At 40.0% G+C, this 23,242-nt stretch overlaps 1 protein-coding gene across 2 annotated transcripts; it reads left to right on the top strand.

Annotated features, from left to right (window-relative positions):
• The first annotated feature begins 6,157 nt into the window (after window positions 1-6,157).
• agpat2 (1-acylglycerol-3-phosphate O-acyltransferase 2 (lysophosphatidic acid acyltransferase, beta)) lies at window positions 6,158-22,668 on the top strand. 2 transcript variants are annotated; one of them, XM_044334084.1, is made up of 6 exons: window positions 6,158-7,076; window positions 13,748-13,881; window positions 17,871-18,046; window positions 18,230-18,325; window positions 19,896-19,968; window positions 20,107-22,668. In XM_044334084.1, exons 1-6 carry the CDS (start codon window positions 6,901-6,903, stop codon window positions 20,262-20,264), a joined length of 813 nt encoding a protein of 270 aa, XP_044190019.1. In that variant the 5' UTR covers window positions 6,158-6,900; the 3' UTR covers window positions 20,265-22,668. The 2 variants fall into 2 exon arrangements, with proteins under 2 accessions (XP_044190019.1, XP_044190020.1); XM_044334085.1 differs by lacking the exons at window positions 19,896-19,968; window positions 20,107-22,668 and adding an exon at window positions 19,478-19,700.
• The last annotated feature ends 574 nt before the right edge of the window (window positions 22,669-23,242 follow it).

The raw sequence follows: 23,242 nt of genomic DNA, 5'->3' as shown, positions 1-23,242 counted from the left end.
GCTTGCAACGTGCACATACATATTTTTTTCAGTCCCTATCTTCTTATAGTCACCTCCTCTTGTTCATGTTGTTATTCTTTATTTTCTAGATTTACAAAAAAAGCTAATTAATGATCAATTTCAGAATGCAAGACATTCCTGCATCTTCTAACAGTGGTTACTATGGCTGGGACATACATATCTATAGATTCCTCAAGAATATACAGATTACAATACAGATATATTTTTGCTGCAAACTGGTTTGATACCTCAATTTTTTTTTATTGACCTAGGCTACATCTCATCCAGGCATTAAACATCCACCATGTCAGCAATTATCCTTATCATGGTTATGATAATCATTGTGATGAATTATGTGAATCTTTACACAGGCTGCTAAATTAAAGGTTTCATGCCAATAGTCCCTTAAAAAGCATTAAATACCAATTTCACATGGCTTGCTATGGACAGTATTACTACAACAACACTACCATCTGGTGGTTGGAAATGTACAACATGGAGAGACACCACTAGGGGCACTAAGCACAGATGAAAAAAATGCAGAAATGCAGGCCTTCATTTAAGGGAAGGTTTGCCAAAAACATAATACTGGGGAGATAACGTCCATACTGTGATTGATGTGTCTCACAGCAAACATTTGACTTCTAACACAAGTGTAATAAATGGCATTCATTATGTACAGTATTTGTGCTTTTCAGCTGTGCCAGATCCAGGGCCCTGGAACTGTGTATGGTTTTACTGTGACACTTCATGGCACAAAGTCTTCATTAATTTCATTAGTTACACCTGTGCTTTTCCTGCTGTGATCAGTGAAAATGTCTGCTGTGAGAAAGGTCTATTGTCAAATACAACTTGAGAACATAACACATTCCTGAGATCATCTGTTGGCATTTATAAAATGGCAGTGGCTACAAAAACACATTTTTATCCAGTGTTATATTAGTACTAATACTACAATATCTTGGAAGATGTTTACAACAAGCATATTTGTTAAGCCACCAAACTGAGATTTGAATGAACTTATGCACTTTTTAGTTGAATGTTACAGAAATGAAAAGTTCAAATTTGGCTGTCTATCAAAATTACCATTACCATGTCAAACCATTTGAAATATGTGTGTTTCTTCTTGGTTTGTGCCTCCAAAATTACACGGTATTAGACCCGCTGGACTCAAACAAGCCTTGAGGGACAATTAACATGTTTTGGCATGTTTTAGCTCTGTAGAAACAAAGTACAGCATAAAAAAAGTCTCTGCAGAGACTTGGAACTCGTCCAGGATAGTCAATATATCACAGAGAACATCATGCATACTTGGAGATTTATGCGTTACATAATTAAATCAACCTGTGCGTTGACCACACAGTGATAACTTGACTTGATAACAATAAACTGAACATAACGGTAGACATCAAGTTCACTGTGATGGTTTAAGCAACGTTTAAGTCGCTGCTATATTTGCCCAAAGCTGACCCCATACCTGAAACAGTGCACACATACAGGCACATACTGCAGTGTTGCTGTTGTACTATTATGCTGTTCACGAAGATGATGTTACTTTTTTAAATTAATGTTGTTGTTTTACCTCACTATGGTATGTAATCTGGTCTGGTGATGCCTATAGACAATTAACTCATTTACATAATGTATATAATTGAATATTTTGACTTAATTATTAAAACTAAGCATTTTCTTGTCTTCTAATTGTTCATAATTCAAACTACAGGCATATTTTACTTTACTCTTGTGTTTATATGCACACTGTTTTTCTTTTTCTTTTTCTTTTTACAGAATTTTCTTTGGCTGTTGTTTATTGTCATTCATGTATTAAAAGACCTCTCGATCACTATGTGAGTCATAGCAGCAGTTTCAAATCCTGTGTTTTAATTTTAGTGAGAGGGCAACTCTTTTATTTCCATTTGTATCATGGATTGAGCCTTTAATGAGAACATTCACTCCATCCCTCAAAAAACAGTTTTTGTTCACCAGCAGAGGGCGCACAAGGACCTTCCTTACCACTGTCACGCACCAGTCTAAATGCACAAAATAAATAAGGAATGAAATCAAGGATTTTGAGATTAAAAGCAATCGATTAACAGGGCACAAAATAATCATTACATTAGTTCATGCGGTCATTTACTAAATCCAAAAATAATGTAGCATAATCTCAGTTTAGGAAGAGCAAGGACTTGAATCTGAGGTCTTTCTGGCTCCACTCTGCAAGGAAAGTGAGCGCAGCCACATGAGTAGTAAAAGTCATTTCAGCAGCAACTTCTACCACCTGCTTACGGTTTACCAGATGAGATCATGAGTCTCCGCTTTTTCCTCTGATCTGACGCACCACCAGATGGTGATCGGTTGACTGCTCAGCCTTTTTATTAATCCAAGTGTACAGGTCTGATAAAACGTCTCCAAATTCAACATCAGCCTTTGACCCCCGAGGATCTCTAATGATGTTATGTGCATTTGTGAATCCCTTTGCGTTTCAAGGTGGTGTCCAGCTTGAAAAAGTCATGGCTCGCACAGATGTCCAATAACAATAAACCACGGTCAGAAGTGAACTGTTTCTCTATGTCACTCTTGTCAAGGTTTCTCAAGTAGGGCACTAAAGGCTGCTGAGTATTCCAAACCTCTGCTAAGTGTTTACGCTCTCCAGATGGAGGAGTTTGATTCCAGAGCCAACAAAGACCCCGGATGTGACCTCAACCTCTCAATCTCTCACACGAGATCTGGCTCCTTCCTCCTCAACAGAGGTTCTATCCCACACTCAGACTGCCAGTGTTTGCTAGAGTATCAAGATCCACGATGTAAAACCCCGCACTACGAGCACTGCGCCCTCACTCTCACCTTGCTCGCCTCTTGGGGCTCCAGAAGTTTCAGCTGGCTAAATTGACTTGGCTTATCCACGCAAAGACTTGGAAGTAAATCTATTATCTGCAGAGCAAAGCAGAAAAAAACAATCAAATTTGGCAAATTGAAACAAGCATAGCTCTGCATCCCAGCCCTGATTCCTCTTTTGAACAGCTGGATCGATTCGACTTGGATGGCAAAGTATTAAAGTGTCGTCAGGAACCGTTCTGGTTTAATGAAGATTCAGCTGAAATGAAGTTTTACCAGATGGACTGCACATTATCAGAATCTATCTGATAATGATTAACAAGAGATGAAGACTGTAGAGTTGTAAATGCTGATACAACGTGTATCATTGACAGTCATAATCTCTAATATATCACCTTCATTTCCTGAGGAAACTTTCATTGAATAGCTTGGGTTTCGACTTTGCTTGGCTTTCAGTTTTTGCTGGTTGTAGTTGTTGCTCTAAATAAGCAGAAGTGAAACAGTGTAACACTTGAGGCATTTATGGTGGAATAACAAGAGAAAAGGAAACGGCAACTCGGAACCAATGCTCTATACATCTGCTGTATAGTATAACCTCATGCTATTTTGTGAAAACTTCCCTAAATTTGCTATCGCATCAACCACAGGCACAAACATTCTCATAAGTACAAATATACCACAATAGTAATTCTTGAAAACACATATCTCTAAAGATCAACAACACACTCACACAAACAAGACTTCTGTATTGATTCTTAGAATTCACTTAATTGGTTTGTTCTTTTTTCCATGCACCACATCTTGTCATGCCACTATTCAGTAAACTGTACATGAGACTGCATTATCCCTGCAAAGCAAATATTTACTGTAGCTGCATAATAAGGCGTGGTATTCATGTCAAAATCCTATGAAATTGTTTACAGTTGCACCTGAAATCAACAAAATCATTCTCGAAACCATGTTTTTTCTCCTGGACATAGTAGCAGAATAGTAGCTTCATCCATTTGATATTTTTTTTCAGTAAAACAAATGTACATTTTATTTGTTTCTGAGTTTATGAAAACATGTGGTCCAGCTGTTCCTAACTGCACAACAGCTTCCAACCCCCTGCAATGTCCACAGCTCCATCAAACCTCATTCAGCTTCTTAATAGTTCTCAGACAGTATAACCCGGCATATTCCTTTTGTATTTGTTTAATTCAAAATCACATACTCAAAATTAAACCAGTCATGTTTGGAAAGAGTCAAATGAGATTAACAAGGACTGTGAATGAGGAGGATCTACTGCAAACAAGAAGCTTTTTATATACATTTATGGAGATATCTGTATACTCAATACCACCCTCTCTTACAGTAAATGAAGCCAATGAATACTGATGTCAGTGTGGAGCTGTACTACTTCAAACACCCATGACTTCAGTTTGTTGACATAACTCCACCTTAACCACCACCGTGTCATACCAGTTCAAAGGCTACCTTTTACAACTTCGTGTTAACCCCTATCTGACGAAAGAAGGATAGTCTGTGCAGCAGGCTTCCTATTGGTCTGCCGTCTTTGCAGTGGGTGCAACCTGAGGCCGACTCAAAGATGTTCGCTTATGAGGGAGCTCATTGCCTGTCTGAAATGTGAACCCTTAAGTTTTAAGAGTCTGTCATTCACTTCAAATTAAAACCTTTTTCTTGAAGAAAAATACATGTTCATCCTGTAGTATCTGAGATTAATCTCACGTCCAATGCTTCTCAAAATCCACCAGTAAGAATATAGTTCACCGTGCTGATTTAAAACCACCAGGATTAAATACACCCCCATCTGCAACTAATGAATCTCTAATTAAATTGGAATTTAAATCAGATAATCAGACACATTCTAAACATAATGTCAGAAGGGCTGCAACTAACGATTATCTTCATTATTGACTAATTTGTGGATTGGGAAACATGTTTCCCAAAGCCTAAGTTGATGTCCTCAAATATTTTGTCCTGGCCAACAGCCTATAACCCCAAAATATTCAGTTTACTATCACAGAGGACTAAAGAAACCAGAAAACATTTGTTTTTAAGAATCTGGAACCAGATAATTGCGGCAATTATTTTTTCTGTCAATCAACTAATTGAAAAATCGATTAATCGACTGATCATTGTAGCTCTAAATGCCAGCTTGATGGAACCAACCGTTCGACCAACCCTTATATTGTCTGGATCAAAGTACAGAGTGTTCCAGCCCATGTAGAGAAACAAAGAAGCTTTTAAAAAGGCATTCATCTATTCTGAGTCTGAGGTTTCTTCTCTCACCTCACACATTACTGAATTTCCTTTGCTTCTGTGCGTTTTGCAAACTGCAAATTAGACAGTCTCATTACTGTGCTGCTTCTGAATGAGTCGACTGATGCCAAGTTCAGAGTCACCCAATGATTAGGATCGCTGCACGTATTAAATCAGGATTAATGACTGATTGATCCTAATCTTCTAAATCATGTCAAGTAGAGCTCTTCGACATGGCCGAAACTTGGTAGTCAAGGCTACTGGACAGTGTCAGATTATAGCCAAGGATTGGATTATCACTGCTAATCCAATTATGCGTGTTGTGCTGTAATCGGCTGTCAAACTGGTCTCTTTCTGGGGATAACCCTGTGGAGAGAGTGAATCCACATAGGCCTATTATAGCAGACTGAAATCTGAATGTTTGACCACACAAAACTTGTCCTGCATGAGCTCTCATGGTGGGTAAATTGACTGAAATGAATGCATTCACAGTTAATTCGGATCTAATTTAATTTCACTCAGGCTAGAAAATAAACGTGCTGACAAAATTCTTTTTTCCTACTTTATTGGCCAAAATTTGAAATACATAACACACACAAATACAGGAAAACCATCACACAAAACAAACAGTCAAACAAATCCATATAGAACAGAGAATAACATAAAAGGCACAGGGATAGAGTCATATATTTAAAAACTCCAAAAGAAATAAGATAACTGAGGACAATAAATAAGTAAATAAATAAAAATAAATAAAGAAAGATGACACATTTACACAAATGAGTTCTGAGTGTTGAGACAGTAGTAACGCACCTTTGTGATTCTTCATATGGCTTAAAGATCTCCTCCTGTTTTGAGATATATATTAAAAATCTTTGAATAATAATTTGTGTCCGATATATTTTTTTCCACAAAAAAAGTTCAATAATCTTGTTAAAATCCTTGAAATGACATCTACTCCTTCTCCCTCATTTAAAAAAATCCAGAATCTATGAATATGCAAAAGTTTAACTGCTGGACACAAGATGTTTCCCACTTCACTGTAAAGTCTCTTCTCAGTGTTTGTGCACTGGAGGCTTTAAGTTTTCAACATCACACTTGTGTAAGTTGAATGTTGCATCAGGAGCAGCTTTGAAACCGTTCACCAACCAACCACAAACCATGCTCGTAGGCCCAGTAAAGCCCTTAAAATTTGATTTTCAATGAGCAGATGAATGTGAAAACAGCCCTCTAGTGTCAAACTCTGCACATACATCATTGTGCACAGTGAAGCTCAAACATCCAGCTGAAGGAACAAGAAGAAAAACATATTTTTTGAGTGAAAGGGGACTTTAAAGAATGCAAGAGACTTTGCAGTTTCTGCAAGGAAAGGCGGCAAACCAGGTGGGCATTTAGAAAAGTTGTGGGTATAAAATGTAGCCATTAAAATATAAAAGAATGACAATGTACTGAAATGACCTGAGAACCGTTAAACTGTGTGACTGCACCCATAGTGACATCAGACATAGTGGTCCAGCAAACGGAAATAGAAAAAAAGCACAACCGATGACGACTTGACTCCACCTCATGATGCCATTTAGCAACAGATGAGCAGCAGCAGCAGCGGTACATGTTCATTTTGGACAGTCAGAGTCAAGCATTGCCATATCCCCTGGGAGGGGGCCCTGACGGAATACTGGTGACTGTGTAATGTTTGTCGGGGTCGCGGTGCCTCCTCTTCCTCTTGCATCGTAGCTGACCCGGCGGCTTCCTCATCCAAACCGCGTGTGTTTATTGCTGTGAGTTTGGTGCGGTGGCTTCGCTATGGATGCGCTGTGGATGGCACCGCTGCTGCTGATCCCACTCCTGATGTGGACCAGCAGCACGTTTGTTTTCTATTTCAAAAAGTGCTTTTACGTCGCCTGGATGATGATGTTGGCGCTGATTGCGATTCCTCTGTGTATACTGAAAAGCGGAGGCAGAGACATTGAAAACATGAGGTGAGTTTTGTTTGCATAATAAATGTCGCTCGCAGCCCCAGTCTTGACAGCTAGCCGACGTTAGCTTGACGTGCTAGCTGGCTAGTAGCAGCCGTAGTAGACATTAAACATACAGATAACGCTCGCTAGCAACATCACCGGTCTTATTGTGTCGTACAGTTATATTAACATAGCTGTATCGTATCAACAGATAGCTTTTACTCTATCAATTCGTCTGCCATTTAAAAAAATTACACACATACAAAAAAACAGTTGCATTTTTAATCATACATATGCTAACGTTAGCCCCCTTGACACAGGCAGAAGGGACGTGATAACGTTAGCTGAAGCTTTTAACGTTACGTTCATGCTTAGTGAATCACGTCAGGGCATAATTCAGTCTGTTCCTTATGTGTAGGAAACAATACCAGCTTTTAGATAACGTTAATTACCTTCATTATATTACCAGCAAGAATGTGTGCTACCTCCCCTCCAATCAGACGCCCGGTGTTAGCTACATGTGGTGACCACATAACACAACAAGGCTGTCATTGTTTTGTAAATGTGCTTATCAGAGAAGCTCATTTTAGAAAACAAGCTAAAGCTAAAACAATTTTATGCAGTTTAGCTGTATAAAGTGTAGCTATATCCACTGAGTTGTCATTGTACAACCCTGCACAACAGCCCTGCTACAAATCACATCACTATAAAGCTTTTAATGGTCAGCTTTTGATCCAAGTGTAATTCAACTCAGGTCATAGTTAGTGGTGGTTGTGAAGGTTAAAGGACAGGTTCACAATTTTTTAATTCTGTCTTAAAACAACAGTCAGGTGCCCAAATTGACATTGAAATTGATTTTTCTTGCTCCTGTTCATACTGACCATTACAAGATTCCTTCATAATGTACTTACAGTATAAGTGATGGGGGCCAAAATCCACAAGCCTTCTTCTGTGCAAAAATGTATTTAAAAGTTTATTTGAAGAGATCAAGTAGATTTCTTTCAACGTTACAGCCTTTTTAGTGCCAAAGTCCCTCTTTTTGTGAAGAGGGAAACACTGTCCGAGGAAACATAAAGAGGGAATTTGATGCTAAAAGGACAGTAAATGTGGCAGATATCCACTTGATATGATTAACTCAGTCTGCTGAAGCCTCATATAAGCTTCAGATAAACCTTTTAATGCCTTTTTGCACAAAATGACTGTGTGGACTCACTGTGGATTTTGGCCTCCATCACTTACATTGAAAGCACATTTGAAGGGGGTCTTTTAATAGTCACTATGAACAGGAGGAATGATTACAGACTTGTTTTAAGATAGACTCAGAAGAATTGTGAACTTATCCCTTTAAAGGTGATTCTCTATTTTGTACACCTCTGTTTACCTACATGTAAGCGGCAGATTATTGGGAACAACTTTCAGTTTAAAGAAATTTAAAGCCCAGAACTCTGTGACTAACATGCTGAAGTAGCAGATATTAGTTCTGTAGGAATGACCCCTTGACCTTATTTACCACTGGAGGAAATATGTTATGTTATACTTGACATACATACTGATCAGGTCAACTGATACTTGTTAAGACAGAAATATGGTACGCCTTCAGTATCAGTGTCCACTTCATAGCAAGGGGGGGTTTGTGTAGTTGTGGTCAAACCTAAACGGCGAGGATGGATTGCTGGATACAAGTGACTGCATTCCAGTAATTACCTTAAATAGCAGATGCCAGATGGCAAGTTTCCCCTCTGATAAGAGCTGGGTTACTGAATAGTTATGACGCCCATCCTCAGTGCAACCTCACTTGGCCTTGATCTGCTGACAGCAGCCCTGTCAGTTACAACAGTGGACCTTACCGCTCTAGGAATAACTGTTTCGCAGTCACGTTAGCCACGGCGGTGGTGTCATGTTGCACCAATGTACCATTCTGTCCGCTCAAATGTTATCTGGACCTGTTGACTGTGACAAAGTGACTCAATTGGGGTCAGACCTTGCGCAGGGGAGTGAATGGAGGTTGCACATTTTACACACCACCAGCCAGTTCAGGCAAAAAAAAAAAGAAAAGAAATCTCTGTGATTCATCAAGGACAGAGCAGTCTGTCACAGAAATTTGCTGTCAGACGGGTACACAAAGGCCTGAATTCTGGGGTTGACTACTTGCTTCACAGCTGAGGACTTGAATGCGCCACTGTAAAGTATTTGTGGGCCAGAACGGGCCAGAACAGGCATATACAGTCAGTTAAAAGCCTCCACAGACCTCAAGTTACCATTGTTTTGCTTGCATTTCCCGTGTCAGTTTTCAATTTACTGTCAGTGTTTATGCAGCTGAATGGCTACTTTTGGCTACGGCTACAGCGTTAATTATCAGGAAGGATCTCATGACAACAGATAAAGGACAGAGGCTTAGTTTTCTCACTCACTTGAGCTCAGGTTCCACCCGGTGTAAAGTCTTCTAACATCAGCGGGGGATTACCAGTGTTGCTGTCTGTTTACTATGCAGAAATGTTGTCACTCACATACCTGCGTGTGGCATGACATTTAAAGAATACATGTCCCTGCCTTTCTGAATGAATTCCTGCCATTCAGATCCTGTGACCGTGTCCCTGTTTCTGAACAAACATCTGACCTTTAGCACCTGAATTCGCCTCTGCACTAGTATCTCAGTCGGTACAATATTTTTTAGGGATAACAGGTCACACTCACCTTTTTATATCTGTGAGCAGCCTGGTTGTATTGAACCAACGCTCGTATCAGATCAGATTAAATGTCATTATGCCCTGTAGGTTCAAAAGGAACCTTTTAGAGACCGGTAATGAAATGAACCACAGGAAAAAGCTTAGTGGATTGGCCATAAAAAGAACTCAGCTGTGGCCATCTTATTCCCCTTTAACAATCTTACAAATGCTGCAACACTGGCTGACTCATTGCATAACCAGTGGCTTTTCTACCACACTGGCTGTATTTATCACTGTACTGCTGTGTTGAAAGATAACCCGGAGACTGCAGTCTGGTTTAAAGGTTAAAGTTAGTAGTGCGCCAATCAAACGTATACTGTTTGTATAAGCTTTATGTGAGGCAGTAGGGTGGGATAATTGCATTAGGTAGAGTCACATGGTAACCAACACAAGTACATAGCCAGTTAAGAACTTTCTCGTGTCTTTGATTTTTTTTAAAACATTTTGAGCTTTCATGCAGTAATTAAACCTGGAGAAAAAAACTTAATGTAGACTTCTATATTAGTTCATCATGACCTGCATCATCCTGTAAATAGTGAGAAAACTAAAGCTTGGCAAGACTTAGCTAGTAGGTAGCATTAAACATTAATGTGTATCATATAAAGGATCATTAGAAAATGATTTGAAGAAAGGTGACTTTTGGATATGCTACTCCTAAAAAAAAAAAAACCCCTCTCATGTGCTGAAGGTCACATTAAGGCAGAATTTTTATATTATTTTTCAACCACCTGGGTCTTATTTTTGCCGTTATGGTTATTATTCATGATGATAACATCTTCCAAACTTTAAAGCTGAGGTTAAAGGGTTTGTGATTAATACGGCTTCAGCTGCGTGCTCCACCGGGAGCAACAAACAGCAACTTAACACATTTTTTATAAGTTAATCACATCATCCAAACTATTTTCTGCATTTGAAGAAAAAAATATTTTGTTACCAAGGTTAAATATCTTTTGTAAACTCCCATTAAGATCTGTAAACCTTCTCCTTGGTGCAGCTTTGACCAGCTGTACTTAACTGTATTATAATGGACAATTCTGGTGCGTACACCAACTTCGTTAGCTCCATTAAGAGCAGTGAAAACATAGTTTGAATCATAATTATTTTACTTAAAATCGCATAAAACGCTTATCCAGTCATCAGTAACCAATCAGAGCACCTCTATGTATATCCTTTAAAGCTGAAACTTCATAGGGCATTATTTCTAAAATCTTTTTTAAGTGAAAATAAATCAATGGGGGATTTGTTCATCTGTGACAAATCAGACTCATTTGTGCAAATCCAGCCAGATAAAACTCTAAATCCCTTCTCCCCTCATTTAAAACCAACACCAGTTCAGCTGCCTTTCCAAAGGAGTGTTTACGCCTAGTAAACGCTCTCTTAAGTCTTTCCATTCACTCAGTTGAATGGGTAAAAAAGATTATCAGTGCTGGCCATCAGGGTTAACACTATGCGGCTTGACTGTTTTTCTATTCAGTTATTATCGTGAGCATAACCACAGCGGGAGACCGAATCGCTTACTTCCAACTTTATTTTTTCATCAGAAAGTTAAAAACGATGACTGAAATAGTTTGTTTCCATTCATTGTTATATGCCGTCAATAAACATGGAAGCCATTATTTCTATCATTTTCTCAGGGGGGGGGTAACGGCATGCGTTGATGTCTGCCAGGGTTTCTTTTTGTATATTGCCACTGAAGGGTGCTAAAATCTTAATATATAGTCATTTAGCGTTCTCGGTATCTGGCTGACTGCACTAACTTTAGATTAGTTTGAAAAGCTTCAGTCCTAGACAACATTAAAGCAAAGTCGGGGAAAAAAAATCCCGCAAAATACAAGGAGATGGTAGAGATAGATAAGGTAGATTTTTAAAAAATATGGCAAGACGTTTGGGAGGGATATGATCAGAGGCGTGAGATATTGATGTGAGGATTTCTCCGGCTGAGACAGAAAACGGGGAGTGACTCTGCTGTTTTCACTCCCTGAGAAGGAAGGGAAGGTCATTCAAGTTGATGGTGTAACAGAGGCTGAATAAGTCAGCTTCGGTGTGTTACCCAGGAAAACACAGATAGTTTGTTATCCAAAAGGTGTGGTCCAGCTTCTTCTTCTTTTTTTTTTTTGTATGGAATTTTCTTGCCTCTGAAAGGCGGGTGCAGAGTTGGACAGTGAGTTATGACTGTATGATCTTTAGACTGAGCTGCTAATGTCTCTCTTGTGAATGATTTATTGTAGTTTTTTTCTTTTTATCTAAGCTCAGTTTTCAGTGTTAATAATCAATCAGTAATAGTCTTACTCAGTTTATATGCATCATTGGGTTTTTTTGTTTTTTTTTAAAAAAAGGGGGGGAAGCAATTTATTTATTTCATCTTTTAGATTTCACAATTTCAATTTATTTTCTCGAGCTTGCTGCATCTTGGATAAATCCCATCACTGACCTGTGCCTAACGAGCATCCCTACGTTCCCAGAACGGACCGATAAGGCGGTCGCAGTCATGGAATCTATAATTAGACGCTGCCTAAGGAAATCCAGACGTTAACTAGATGCAGATTGCAAATAATAGATTGAATGAAAGTTTCAGCACAGGCTTCGTTTACGTAATTCTGACCAGTGTCTTTCCCAATTCTCACACATGGTCCTTGATCTTACAGATATATCTTCAGATGAATCAATATTTGATTAAAGCACTGTGTGGGATGTGTGTTTTAAAGGCAGTTTTGTACTTAAGTTAAATTTTGACGCTACAATACCGCTCTGCCTTTGTTTCCACGAGATAAAAGAGTTTAGCCCTGATCGAATGATGATCAGATAATGGCGAGAAATGGAGAGCTAAGTGGTTTATTGTGGTGTGGAGTTGACGTGCAGTGCCAAGGCTCCTTTTGCAGCCTCGCACACAAAACCAGAGTTCAGAAATATTTTTAATTGGCAGTCATACTCGGTGTGTTTGGTTGAGGACGAGGCAGGTTTCAGCAGGCTTCTGTAAGTGGCGTAGGGGCAAAAAGAAGAGATAGGTGCAGGCGTTTATGTGGGAGGGCATTCAGTCTTGAACCTTGAAGAGTGCAGAGGTCACCTTAGATATGTCTTAACAGAGTTGAGAAATGATTATCTTCTTTTGTTTCTATAAAGATTGACAAGCCCCAGAAGATAAACTAATCAGGAAGATTTCAAACAGGAAACAGTGGTACTGATATCATTGTGAAAAATGTGTCAGGTTGAGAAGTTTTAATGTGATCATGATCACAGTTCTTAAACCTTCATTAACTACCTTGATATTAATATTAAATGACTGTGTGTAATCTGAAAGTACCAGGACAGACCCAGGCTAGCACTTTCCCCTTGTTCCCAGTCTTTGTGCTAAGCTAAGTTAGTCGGCCGCAGGCGGTAGCTTCACATTTAGCGTACAGTGGTATCACTCTTCTCATGAAGGCAAATAAGTGTATTTCCAAAAATGTCAGACTTTTCCTTCAACTAAAAATGCAGTGAAGGCCTTGTGTGGCTCCACTGCAAATCAAAACCGACATATCACAGCCCCACATTGGCTGTGTGACTTAACATTTGTATAAAATTTATGTCATAACTTTGGTTTATTTCTTTTCAGTGTCAGAGGCAGACAGGCAGATGGTAGGATATTCTTCCTCAAAGCTTATTGGAGCGTTGTACTTACTACAGGCGATGATTTAATCAACCAAGAAACAAACAGAGCTAATGGTGGTTAGTCCACCCAGATGTGTTGTACTTTCATGATAGTTACGACTGTATTTTTGATTAGGGTCAAGTTTGAAGTATCCGAGCTGGTATTTATATAATGTACTGTAATACCCTAGTATTTAACAGGATTTATACATTCCACTGTTACCGCCAACATTTCCACGTAGGGTCTGGTTAATGATATGTAGCCTCACATGACTGTACACATACACATTAACCTATACTTATGCAGAACTGTTATTAACCATTTCCCCCCCCCTCCAGGATTATCCGCTCCCTGGTTCGTCATGTGAAGTATTTCCTGGGTCTTCGATTTGAAGTGAGCGGTTGGGAGCATCTGCAGACAGAGGGACCCTACGTCATCATCTCCAACCACCAGAGCTCCCTGGACGTTTTAGGTTGGTATTTATACAGCCTTTCTGTATAAGATGAAGATGAATGTTCTTTCTGGACTTCAGCATGTTGAATCTGTAATGAAACAATAACTATGAGGCTAAAGTTTTAACTTGTAACTTTTATTTGAGGGTGTTTACATCTACATTCTGTGAACTGTGTAGGAGAAGTTGTCCTATCATTGTCCTCCTGCACTGTTCAAACTCAGGAGGGACTACATATATAGAAATAAAAGAAGGGCTACAGTAGCTTGTTTTCCCAGTATGTACTGTATGTGAACACCTTGAAAGACCCTTGAGGCTGAAAGTCGACACTTTCAAAATAAGATGCATATCTAACTAAACAAGTTTCAGAGTCATTTCAGTTTAAAAGTGAACTTGAAACAATTGAGGAGTTAATATTTACTGAAATATTTTGGTGATTCACATTAAGAATGATCCAAAAATAAGATCAGATCGACCAGAGAAGAACAGATGTTCATTCAGCAGTTCACCCTGAGCAACTCGACACCGGATTCGACACTCACTCAGGGAGTTTTCCGGACATTTTAGTTAGAGGAGCAGCAGTCCTGTCCGGTAGGTGCGGAAGTCACAGACAGAAGAAGGGCACCGTTGCGCCTGTGAAGCTCCGACAGCGTGGATGCCTGAGTCCGCTCCTGAGTATACATGTGGCAAATCTTCACCCCCTGAATAATAATAAGCTGCCACTGCTCAGTGGAACTAACAAGAATTGTTCACTCTTTGCTGCCTCATGGAAACCCGGCTAGGTGAATCTTTCCAGGATGCTAGTTTTTTTTTTTTTTTTTTTTTTTATTCCCCAGGATAGCAAAGTCATGACCCGCCCTACTCTACCTCTGATTGGCTAGTACTCGTTGCCTTCGTTGGTTGGGTTGGTTAGGTTCAGGCATGAGAAGTGAGTTTGGTAAGGGTAAGAATACCAGGATAGGCCAAGGGTAGAGAAGGGCGGGTCATGACTTCGCCATCCTGGGGAAAAAAATATTGCTGCCATGACAGTATGCATGCCAGAGATGGATGGATGGATTAATAGAAATGCAGCTACTTCACTTAAATGAAAAAACAAAGGAGGTAGTTGAGAAACAAGTACAATTAAAAGGCCAAATTATATTCAATAACTAAAGAGACTAAATAAATAAAAAAAATGACAGAATAATATAAAAACTGAGAGAAAAGACTAAAGATAAAAGAAAACAAGAGGAGGCAGAATCTACTTTTATATGAATGAATGTTGATGTGTTTGACGTCACAGAGTGGAAGACATTTCTAATTTTCCATCACATGAGGAGTTCAGATGTCAGCTTATTCTGGTCAGTGTTGACATCCTGCCTCAAGTCTGTGTGAGCAAAGTGCTACAACACTTGGCTGATTAGATGATTAGAACAGAGCATGTCCACACTTCTTGTCCTCGTACTCACTTTTACACAGCAATGAACGAATGTTTGATTGTCGCTTTGGGGAAGTTATGGAAGCCGTCGGACGCAACCCTCCCGATTCAGATTATGCAAATGTGAAGTTTTTTGAAAGCACTTCTCATGAAGTGTACCGGCGCCTTTTTAAAAGAGGAGACCAAGACAGACTTCTTCATTACACGGCCCAGCACAGGATATACAGTACTTCCTGCAGCAGCTGAGGAAGTTCAATCTTCAGCCTGTTCTCTGCACATTAGTCACAGTCAGGCTTGGATCGGCCAACAAACAGCACGAAAACAGATGAAAATGGACAAACAGGACCGCTGAAGACATCATCGGTGCCAACTTGCCCCCATCCTACATGACAGACCGCTCAAACCTCGGCCACAACTTATTAGAACAAAATTCTAAGTCCCGTCATGTGCATCACATTTTAAATCCAACGTTTTCTAGCAAGAAGCATCTTTCCTGGTGTTGGTTTGGAAGACAGATTGCAGTGTAGATTAGACAATATTGTCTAAACTGCTAAAACCGGGACAAATATAATATTCCAGCATCTGTGCTCACAAAGGGTGATGCAGCAAAGTACCATGCAAACCATAGAAATGATTTCAATATCATGGTGTGTGTACAGAAAATCAATACATACACCAATAAAGAAAGTACATATATTACTGTCCTGACAGGAGCGAGTCTGAGATAAAAGCTGGTTATAAATTTACAGGAAAAAAAAAAAAAAGAAATCTGCGTAGCTTGAGCATATTTCATCTTCTCATTCAGTTTTTTCATATCTGTCTCATGCTAATGCGTGCGCAGCAATGTCATCTTAGCATTGCGTCATTCTCACCAGTGTTAAATCTCAGTGTCGAGGACACTAATTTGGCAGAAGTGTGTTTTCTCCCCATCAGCGCCCGGGAGAGAGTGTTTTTCAGTGGTCGGTGAGCGATGAGGGCAGGCTCCAGGCCAGGTTAGTGACAACATGGGGTAGAGCTAGGCATCTAATTAGCGCTGAGAAAACTCAGCGTGAGACCGATCCGGCGTCCAAGTTGCCATACCGACCCCGCTACACCCGGCCATTAAAGGGCTGCTCATCCTAGAGCTGATGGCGAGAAGACGGTTAGGAACTAAGATCACCTCACCTCCACAGCAAGGGCTGAGTTTCAAACACTCTTCCTGATGTCATCCTGGCTCTGTCCGCTCTGTTTTTCTACATCTACACGCTCCGCTGTTTCCCATCCTTCAATTGTTTGACTTTGACCTCCTTTCTCTGATGATGTGTGTGTGTGTGTGTGTGTTTGGCATCTCTATCGCTCTATCTCCTGCATGAGCCGCAGTCGCACGAAGGTTAATCAAACATGTCTGATTTCATAATGTAAGTGCTATTCAAGGAGATAAACCCAATCAATAAAATCTCTTTTCCAACATCACACGTATTACATCTCCTGATTTTTTTTATTTTTTTTTTTTATGTGATGAAATCCAGGGTTTGACAAGGCCATATATAGTAAGATAAGAGACCAAAGCTCATCCCAAATTGAGCCTTTGGATGCCGCATTTAGTGATATTGGCTACTGTGTAACTTCAACAATTCTTTTTAACGCCCTCTTCGAGACACCATATTTCAAAGTCTCAGTTATAGACTCTGTCGTGCATCCTACCTTGACTTTATTAATGTCAGAACAAGACAAGAGTCTAATCTATTGATATATATGTTGTGCATCTTTTCATAGTACAAGTGGTTTAAAGGGGTGGTAAAGAGAATTATGTACATTAAACATATCTTTATACAGAAGATTTTGGTCTTTGTCAAGTTTATTTAATTTATTTATAGTAGCATTTGATATTTAGCATGCACACATAAGTGCTATTACAGACAGTGATGCTCACGGCCTGTAATAGTACACGTAGTTTATTGCTCCTTTCCTTGGTAACTTCAGCAATCACGCAACACAAAACTGCTGTTTTGGGACATTCTTGTCAGGAACAGTGAGTTCACACAGACGTCAGGCACTGTTGAGTTTTACCACTCCTCTGTGTGCATTGCAGAACTCTAAGTAATGTTTTTTTGTTATACTGATTTCCTGTAATCAAAATCAGGAGCACCAACTGCCTAAAACAGACTTGGCCCAATTTGTATATTAGGAACTACTGAGGGGGTTTAAACACTTCAACTTTATGATGGAAAATGCTTCAAATTTAGAAAAATAAATGACAAAACAAGCCAATTATTGTGTAATTGTGGCCAGTGGTAAAGCAAACAAACTAGCTATTAGGATAGAGCTTACATGATGACAGATTGACAAACATCTTGCATCAAAATGTGTTATTTCCCAAAGTTGGAAAAATTAAATCCTGCTTGTCTGGACAAAACAACACATTTTTCCATCATGCATCCTTCTATTTTTTTGTTTGTTTAACCGAGGTTTAAATTTGATCTGAACAAAGACTGCTAATGATGATTTAAGATATTGTTTTGTATTGTTTGTTGTTAATGTACTGAAACACATTGTAGTTATGACATTTATGATATTTATGAGTGAGTGAGCTTCCTTTCCTCCGTTTTCTCAGGCCTGATGGAGATCTTACCGGACCGCTGCACCATGATCGCCAAGAAAGAGTTGATCTACGCCGGCACAGTAGGCCTCATCTGCTGGCTGGGAGGCATCGTCTTTATCAACCGAAAGAAGACCAGCGACGCCAAGAGCGTCATGGCCGACGCCGCCAAAACCATGTTGGACGACCAGGTAATTCACCTCTGTGTCGTAGCGATGAGATCCCAGAAACTACATGAGCTGTACGTGGGTATTTGCGGTCGTCTTTGCACTTAATCATCAGGCACAAAGCTCTGGTTTTGACACATTGAGGATGACATGGGATGATTAAATCGCCGTTCCTCCTTTCACCTCTCGTCCTTTTGACCTCTACAGATTCGTCTGTGGGTGTTCCCAGAGGGGACGCGAAACCAGAGAGGCGACCTGCTGCCCTTCAAAAAAGGCGCATTCCACCTGGCAGTGCAGGCACAAGTGAGTATCTTTTCTTTGATCTCCTTATGTTTCCCTTTCTATATACTCTGTGTGTGTGTGTGTGAGCTGTCCTTTCTGCATCCTATCTTCACATGTTGAATTTATATATTAAAATGCACACTCTCATCCTGTTCAGGGTTGTGATGATACTGGCTTCATTCCAGGAGATTTCTGCCAATTTTTGTCTTATGAAACAGCGAGGGTCATGTTTCCAGCATTGTGCTGATTCCAGACACATGGGGGAGCTAGCAACCTTATATGGCCCAAGACAACTTTATGATTTAACCATATCCGATTATACAGATGATGGCTCGAATAGATAGATTAATAAGCCAGACTTATTGGCAAGAAATGCTTTGAAATGGTCTGTTTTCACTTAGATTTTTTTTTTTTTTTTCAGCACATTCATTCTGATGTCTCTATTTGAGTCTCCTGTGAAATCTGCTGTTTGTTGTGTATGATCTAACTTCTCCTCCAGTACTAAACTATCAGACGGACGACAACAGCGGTTTCTAACGCAGAACGACAGCAGAGTTATTGACAGCTCAGCCGCGCGTCTTTTATGAGTTTCGTCTCCACGTGCAGGTGGGAGGTCTCTGCTCTCGAGCTGCTGTTTCATAGCGCACAGTCAGGGTCAGACAGGTGGAATGAATTAAAAAAAAAAACTTTGTTGAATAGCCAGAAACCGCAATTTGTGTGGTTTCTGTGTGTGTGTGTGTGTGTTTATATGTGTGAGCCAATTTTCTGGGACCTTGCTGCTAAAGATTAATATCAGTTTGGGTCATATAGGCAGCAGGGCAGAAAGGCTACATAAATAAAGCCCTGCTGCTCCTCATCAGCAAACACATTAACATCTTTTTTAGGGTTTCTGTTGACTCTGGAGCTCAGACCCTGCTTATATGTTATACAAATAAGCGCTTGGATGCTATCAGGAGTGCTTGATTTGGAATTAGTGTATGTGTGTATGTGTTGGCATGAGGTGGCGGAATAACTTCATCTGAGGTCTGGAGAATACAATCTGTGTTTTGATTTCCCCCCCCCCCGCTGGCTTCGCTTTACATTTGAGACTACTTCTGTGTGAACACGGACTATTTCTATCTCTCAGTGTTTGCTTCTGCCGAGTTACAGCCCAGCCTTTCCATTTGTACCCAGCCGGCCAGATTGAGTGGAAGCAGGACAGCCCCCAGGGGGAGCCACGTTTGGCTCAGCCGGTCCTGTTGAAGGGCCGCTCAGGGCCTCGAGAGAGAGACTCGGCCTCTATTAGCAGCAGCGGAGGAGATGGAGATTGCTCGTTCGGTGCTGATTGTGTGTATGTGTGTGAGAGAGAGAGAGAGAGAGAGAGAGAGAGACAATGAATGAATGTGATGTTGGTTCAGTCAAGCATTTCTGTCTTTTTGTTTCTCATCTTTTTGGTTTGCTGAGGAAGAAGAAAATGGTCAAAAGTAAGGTTTAGACATCAGATTACACTACATTTGTGTTTTTTAATATAAAAATTAAGAGCTGATATTTGACAATATGTTTGAGTTTTCGCCTTTTCTCACTTCATTGCTTCCTCTCTCTTGTTTTTCAGGCACCCATCATACCCGTCGTTTTTTCCTCCTACAGCAACTTCTACCTACGGAAACAAAAGCAGTTCAAATCGGGTAACTCAGCTTTGTTCCTCCTCCTTTTTTCACTTTCTAGTCCTTTTTCTGTTATGTGTGACTAATCCACATCTGTATACAAAAAGCTATTAGAGCTGCTGCGAGGCTCCTGACAGTGAAGTTTTTGTGCCTCCGCAGGGACCATCAGATTGAAGATCCTTCCAAAGATCGAGACAAAGGGGATGACGTCAGAGGACGTGTCATCCCTCTCTGACAAATCCTTCAATGTGATGCGCTCAGCCTTCCTGGACATCTCTGACTCCATAACCCGTAGCAACGGGCCCCTGAGGCACTGAACATTTACCATACTCCCGCCTCTTTTTTCTCCTATGTCCCTGTCTGAGACCCACTCCTTCCCCAGACCTCCCTGCTCCTCCCAGGTTGTCCCATCACCTGGCCAGGAAACAACATGACACAGGTCTCTTGTCATGAATCCTCTTCTTGTCTAGTTGACGCCTGGTCCAGTCTGCCTCTGGCCTGACCATACAGCACAGTCAGTCCCGACCCTCACCGTGTCTGCAGCAGCACCCGGCGGCGGCGCTGCTCTGCACGCCGTGAGCGGAGTGACGGACGGCAAGCCGAACAGTATGGATGTGTGTCGTTCTTCATGCATGCCTTTTTTGGATGGCTCTGTCCACCTTCATCCTCGCTTTGTTCTCTCGGCTTCGGAAGCCTGACTTTGTTATCGTCACACTTTATCGCCATTTTGTACTTTTTTTGACCTTTTTTTTATTTTATTTTATTTTATTTTATTTTTTTCTCCTGCTTCTGCCTTCTGTTCAGCATATAAATCTCGGCATTTTTTCGCTTTTCTGTTCATAAATGTCACTGGATTTTTATGTTCCTCTCATGCTGCCTTTTTGTTTAGTTGTTTTGGACGCTCACGTACGCACACAGACATACACACAAACACGAGCGCGCGCACACACACACACACACACACACAAAAAGTATCCCATCTCCTTCCTTTCCTTTTAGTGTGTTCTCCCCCCTCTCTGCATTCCAGTCTCTTGCCTAAAGACAAAAGGAGCGGGGTCTCCACGAGCGGTGGGGTGTGCGCTGAGGTGAGAGGTCGACACCGGTCGACCTTGGACTTCTTTAGTTCTGTTGCTATGAATTCAACTCTATATCCACGTTGGCTCTATAACTCTATGACCAATAGCTCCATGACATACTTCACATGATGTCAGACAGCAAGGAATTCAAGGTTACAAGACACAGTGTATAACAATAGCACCCATCTGTACTGAATTAATGGACTTAAGTGGACTGATCGGTTTTCAATGTTGTGCATTGTTGATGTATCATTGTGCTTTCTTTCAGTTTCTCCTCCCAAAACATTAGAAATAACCTGCGTGCAGCATCGAGCAAGTGTCTTCTCGCTGTATTCTGTATTTTTGCTCTCTATTTATTCCACACCGGATAATCTTGTTTTCTGTTGTTTGTTGTTTTTTTTTTTGTTCTTTTTGTTGTTTTCACTCCTCGGGAGGAACTCACAAGTGAACCTATTTAAGATGTGTCAAAAAAAAAGATGATTTCATAAAGTGCAATGTCCAACTGTTTTCACATTACTGTTCCAAAGTGCAAGCTACCTGCCGTGCCATGACGAAGTGATTTTTTTTTTTTTTTTTTTTTTTTTGGGAAGCTTCCAGCGTAAGCCCGTTATTATCTCACTATGATCTACGTTATAAGTTTTTCTACTCAATGATTTCCCTTTACCGTTGATGAAAGGTAGTTCTTACTGTAGAGAGGACTGTGGAATGGTCTCTAGCGTCGTTCGACTCGGTACTCGGTCTGATTTTTTTATTTGTTCTGATTAACTTAAAGATTTATAAATTACTAACAAACCTGGCGAGTCTACATCTCAGAAGAGTTTAATGACTTCAAACATGTTTTGTTGATTGGCAACGTGAAGAGTCGTCGAAAGCCAAATGAACGTGATTAACGTTGTTTTTAAGTTGTGATGTTCTGATTCATTTAACCTCATGGAAGAATATTTTGATTATTTAAAAAAAAGTTGTGGAAATTTTTTGGCCTTAAGTCTGACTGGTGGTCGTTGCACTTTGGATGCTTTTGTTAGATTTACGTTTTCTATGTACTGACTATGACTTCTAACCGTATAGAACCGACTGAGCTGTTTTTTTTTTAGTTTACATCTAGGTCTTACATTTCATATTGCTCACTGCCTTTACACTGTTTGCAAAATCACTTATTGCGCTGCTTTCGCCCATCAAACACTCATCTGAGAATGTATTTCAGCATTCAGGATATTTGCGTACCGCTAGTTGCATCTTTTTTTTTTTTTTTTATTTCTTTTGAAGTTATTGTATTAACGTGGGATGTTGTCTCAGCATACAGTCAGTATCAAATCTAGGAAATGTATTTATTTGATCATTAAATGTTTAAAAATTTATACCTAGACTGACCTGTTGCGCACACACACAGACCTTCTGAGGAGATGATCTCGTGAATGGATTCATCAATATACTTGGTACTAAGCCTGTACACTGCTGTTCATAGTTGAGTGCAGCGGTAGTTTTAGCAATACCTGCTGGGCTCTGGGCTTTAAGTACATGTGATGGTCAGGGTTACATTTATGTTCAAGGCCAGTATGGAATATTTACCCCTACTAATAGTAATTAATCAAATTCTGTAATTTGTTTTTCTTAGATTGAATATATTTATTGACTTTTTTCTTATCTGTAAGCAAATTTTACCTTTGAAGCAAGTGGTTTGAATGTTAACAAGTACTCTTACCAAATTTCTTCCAAAATATGAACTATACCATATAAATTTTTGCTAATGGAGTGTTTTATCCATTGATTTCCTGTTCATTTCTTGATTATTTTGTAATACCAATGTGTGATTTGTAAGCTTTGTGTCATGAGCTCTGCTCTGCAACAACCCCGCTGTTTTTTTTTTTGGTTTTTTTGGGGGTGGGTGGGGTGGGAGGGTGGGGACAGTTGTTTACGAAAACCAATATGTAAGATAATGGAAAAAGAAAAGTATTCTGAACCTTAATAAAGCACTTTTCATGCTGAGTTCGGGTGGAGGAAGAAAACAAGGACTTCAGTTTTCTCTGATTTTCACCAAAGCTATTAAAAGTGTAATTGGTGGTAGCTTTAGATGGGTATGAGAAACAGAGCTGATATCCTGCAGAGCCTTGTATGTGTGTGGTCCCTTACTGTATGTGTGTGTGTGTGTGTGTGTGTGTGTGTGTGTGTGTGTAAAAATATGCACACATGGTATAGACGCCCATTATAGTATCTGGTTA

The sequence above is a fragment of the Thunnus albacares genome, chromosome 18 (assembly GCF_914725855.1).
Source record: "Thunnus albacares chromosome 18, fThuAlb1.1, whole genome shotgun sequence".
In the NCBI taxonomy this organism is placed as follows: domain Eukaryota; kingdom Metazoa; phylum Chordata; class Actinopteri; order Scombriformes; family Scombridae; genus Thunnus; species Thunnus albacares.
This window is presented reverse-complemented; position numbering and strand designations above follow the sequence as displayed.

Excerpts from the sequence above, each read along its gene's own strand:
- agpat2 (XM_044334084.1), top strand. The coding sequence starts at position 6,901 with ATGGATGCGCTGTGGATGGCACCGCTGCTGCTGATCCCACTCCTGATG. Across the intron at positions 7,077-13,747 it reads AGAGACATTGAAAACATGAG|GATTATCCGCTCCCTGGTTC; the intron begins GTGAGTTTTGTT and ends CCCCCCCTCCAG. Across the intron at positions 18,047-18,229 it reads AAACCATGTTGGACGACCAG|ATTCGTCTGTGGGTGTTCCC; the intron begins GTAATTCACCTC and ends TGACCTCTACAG.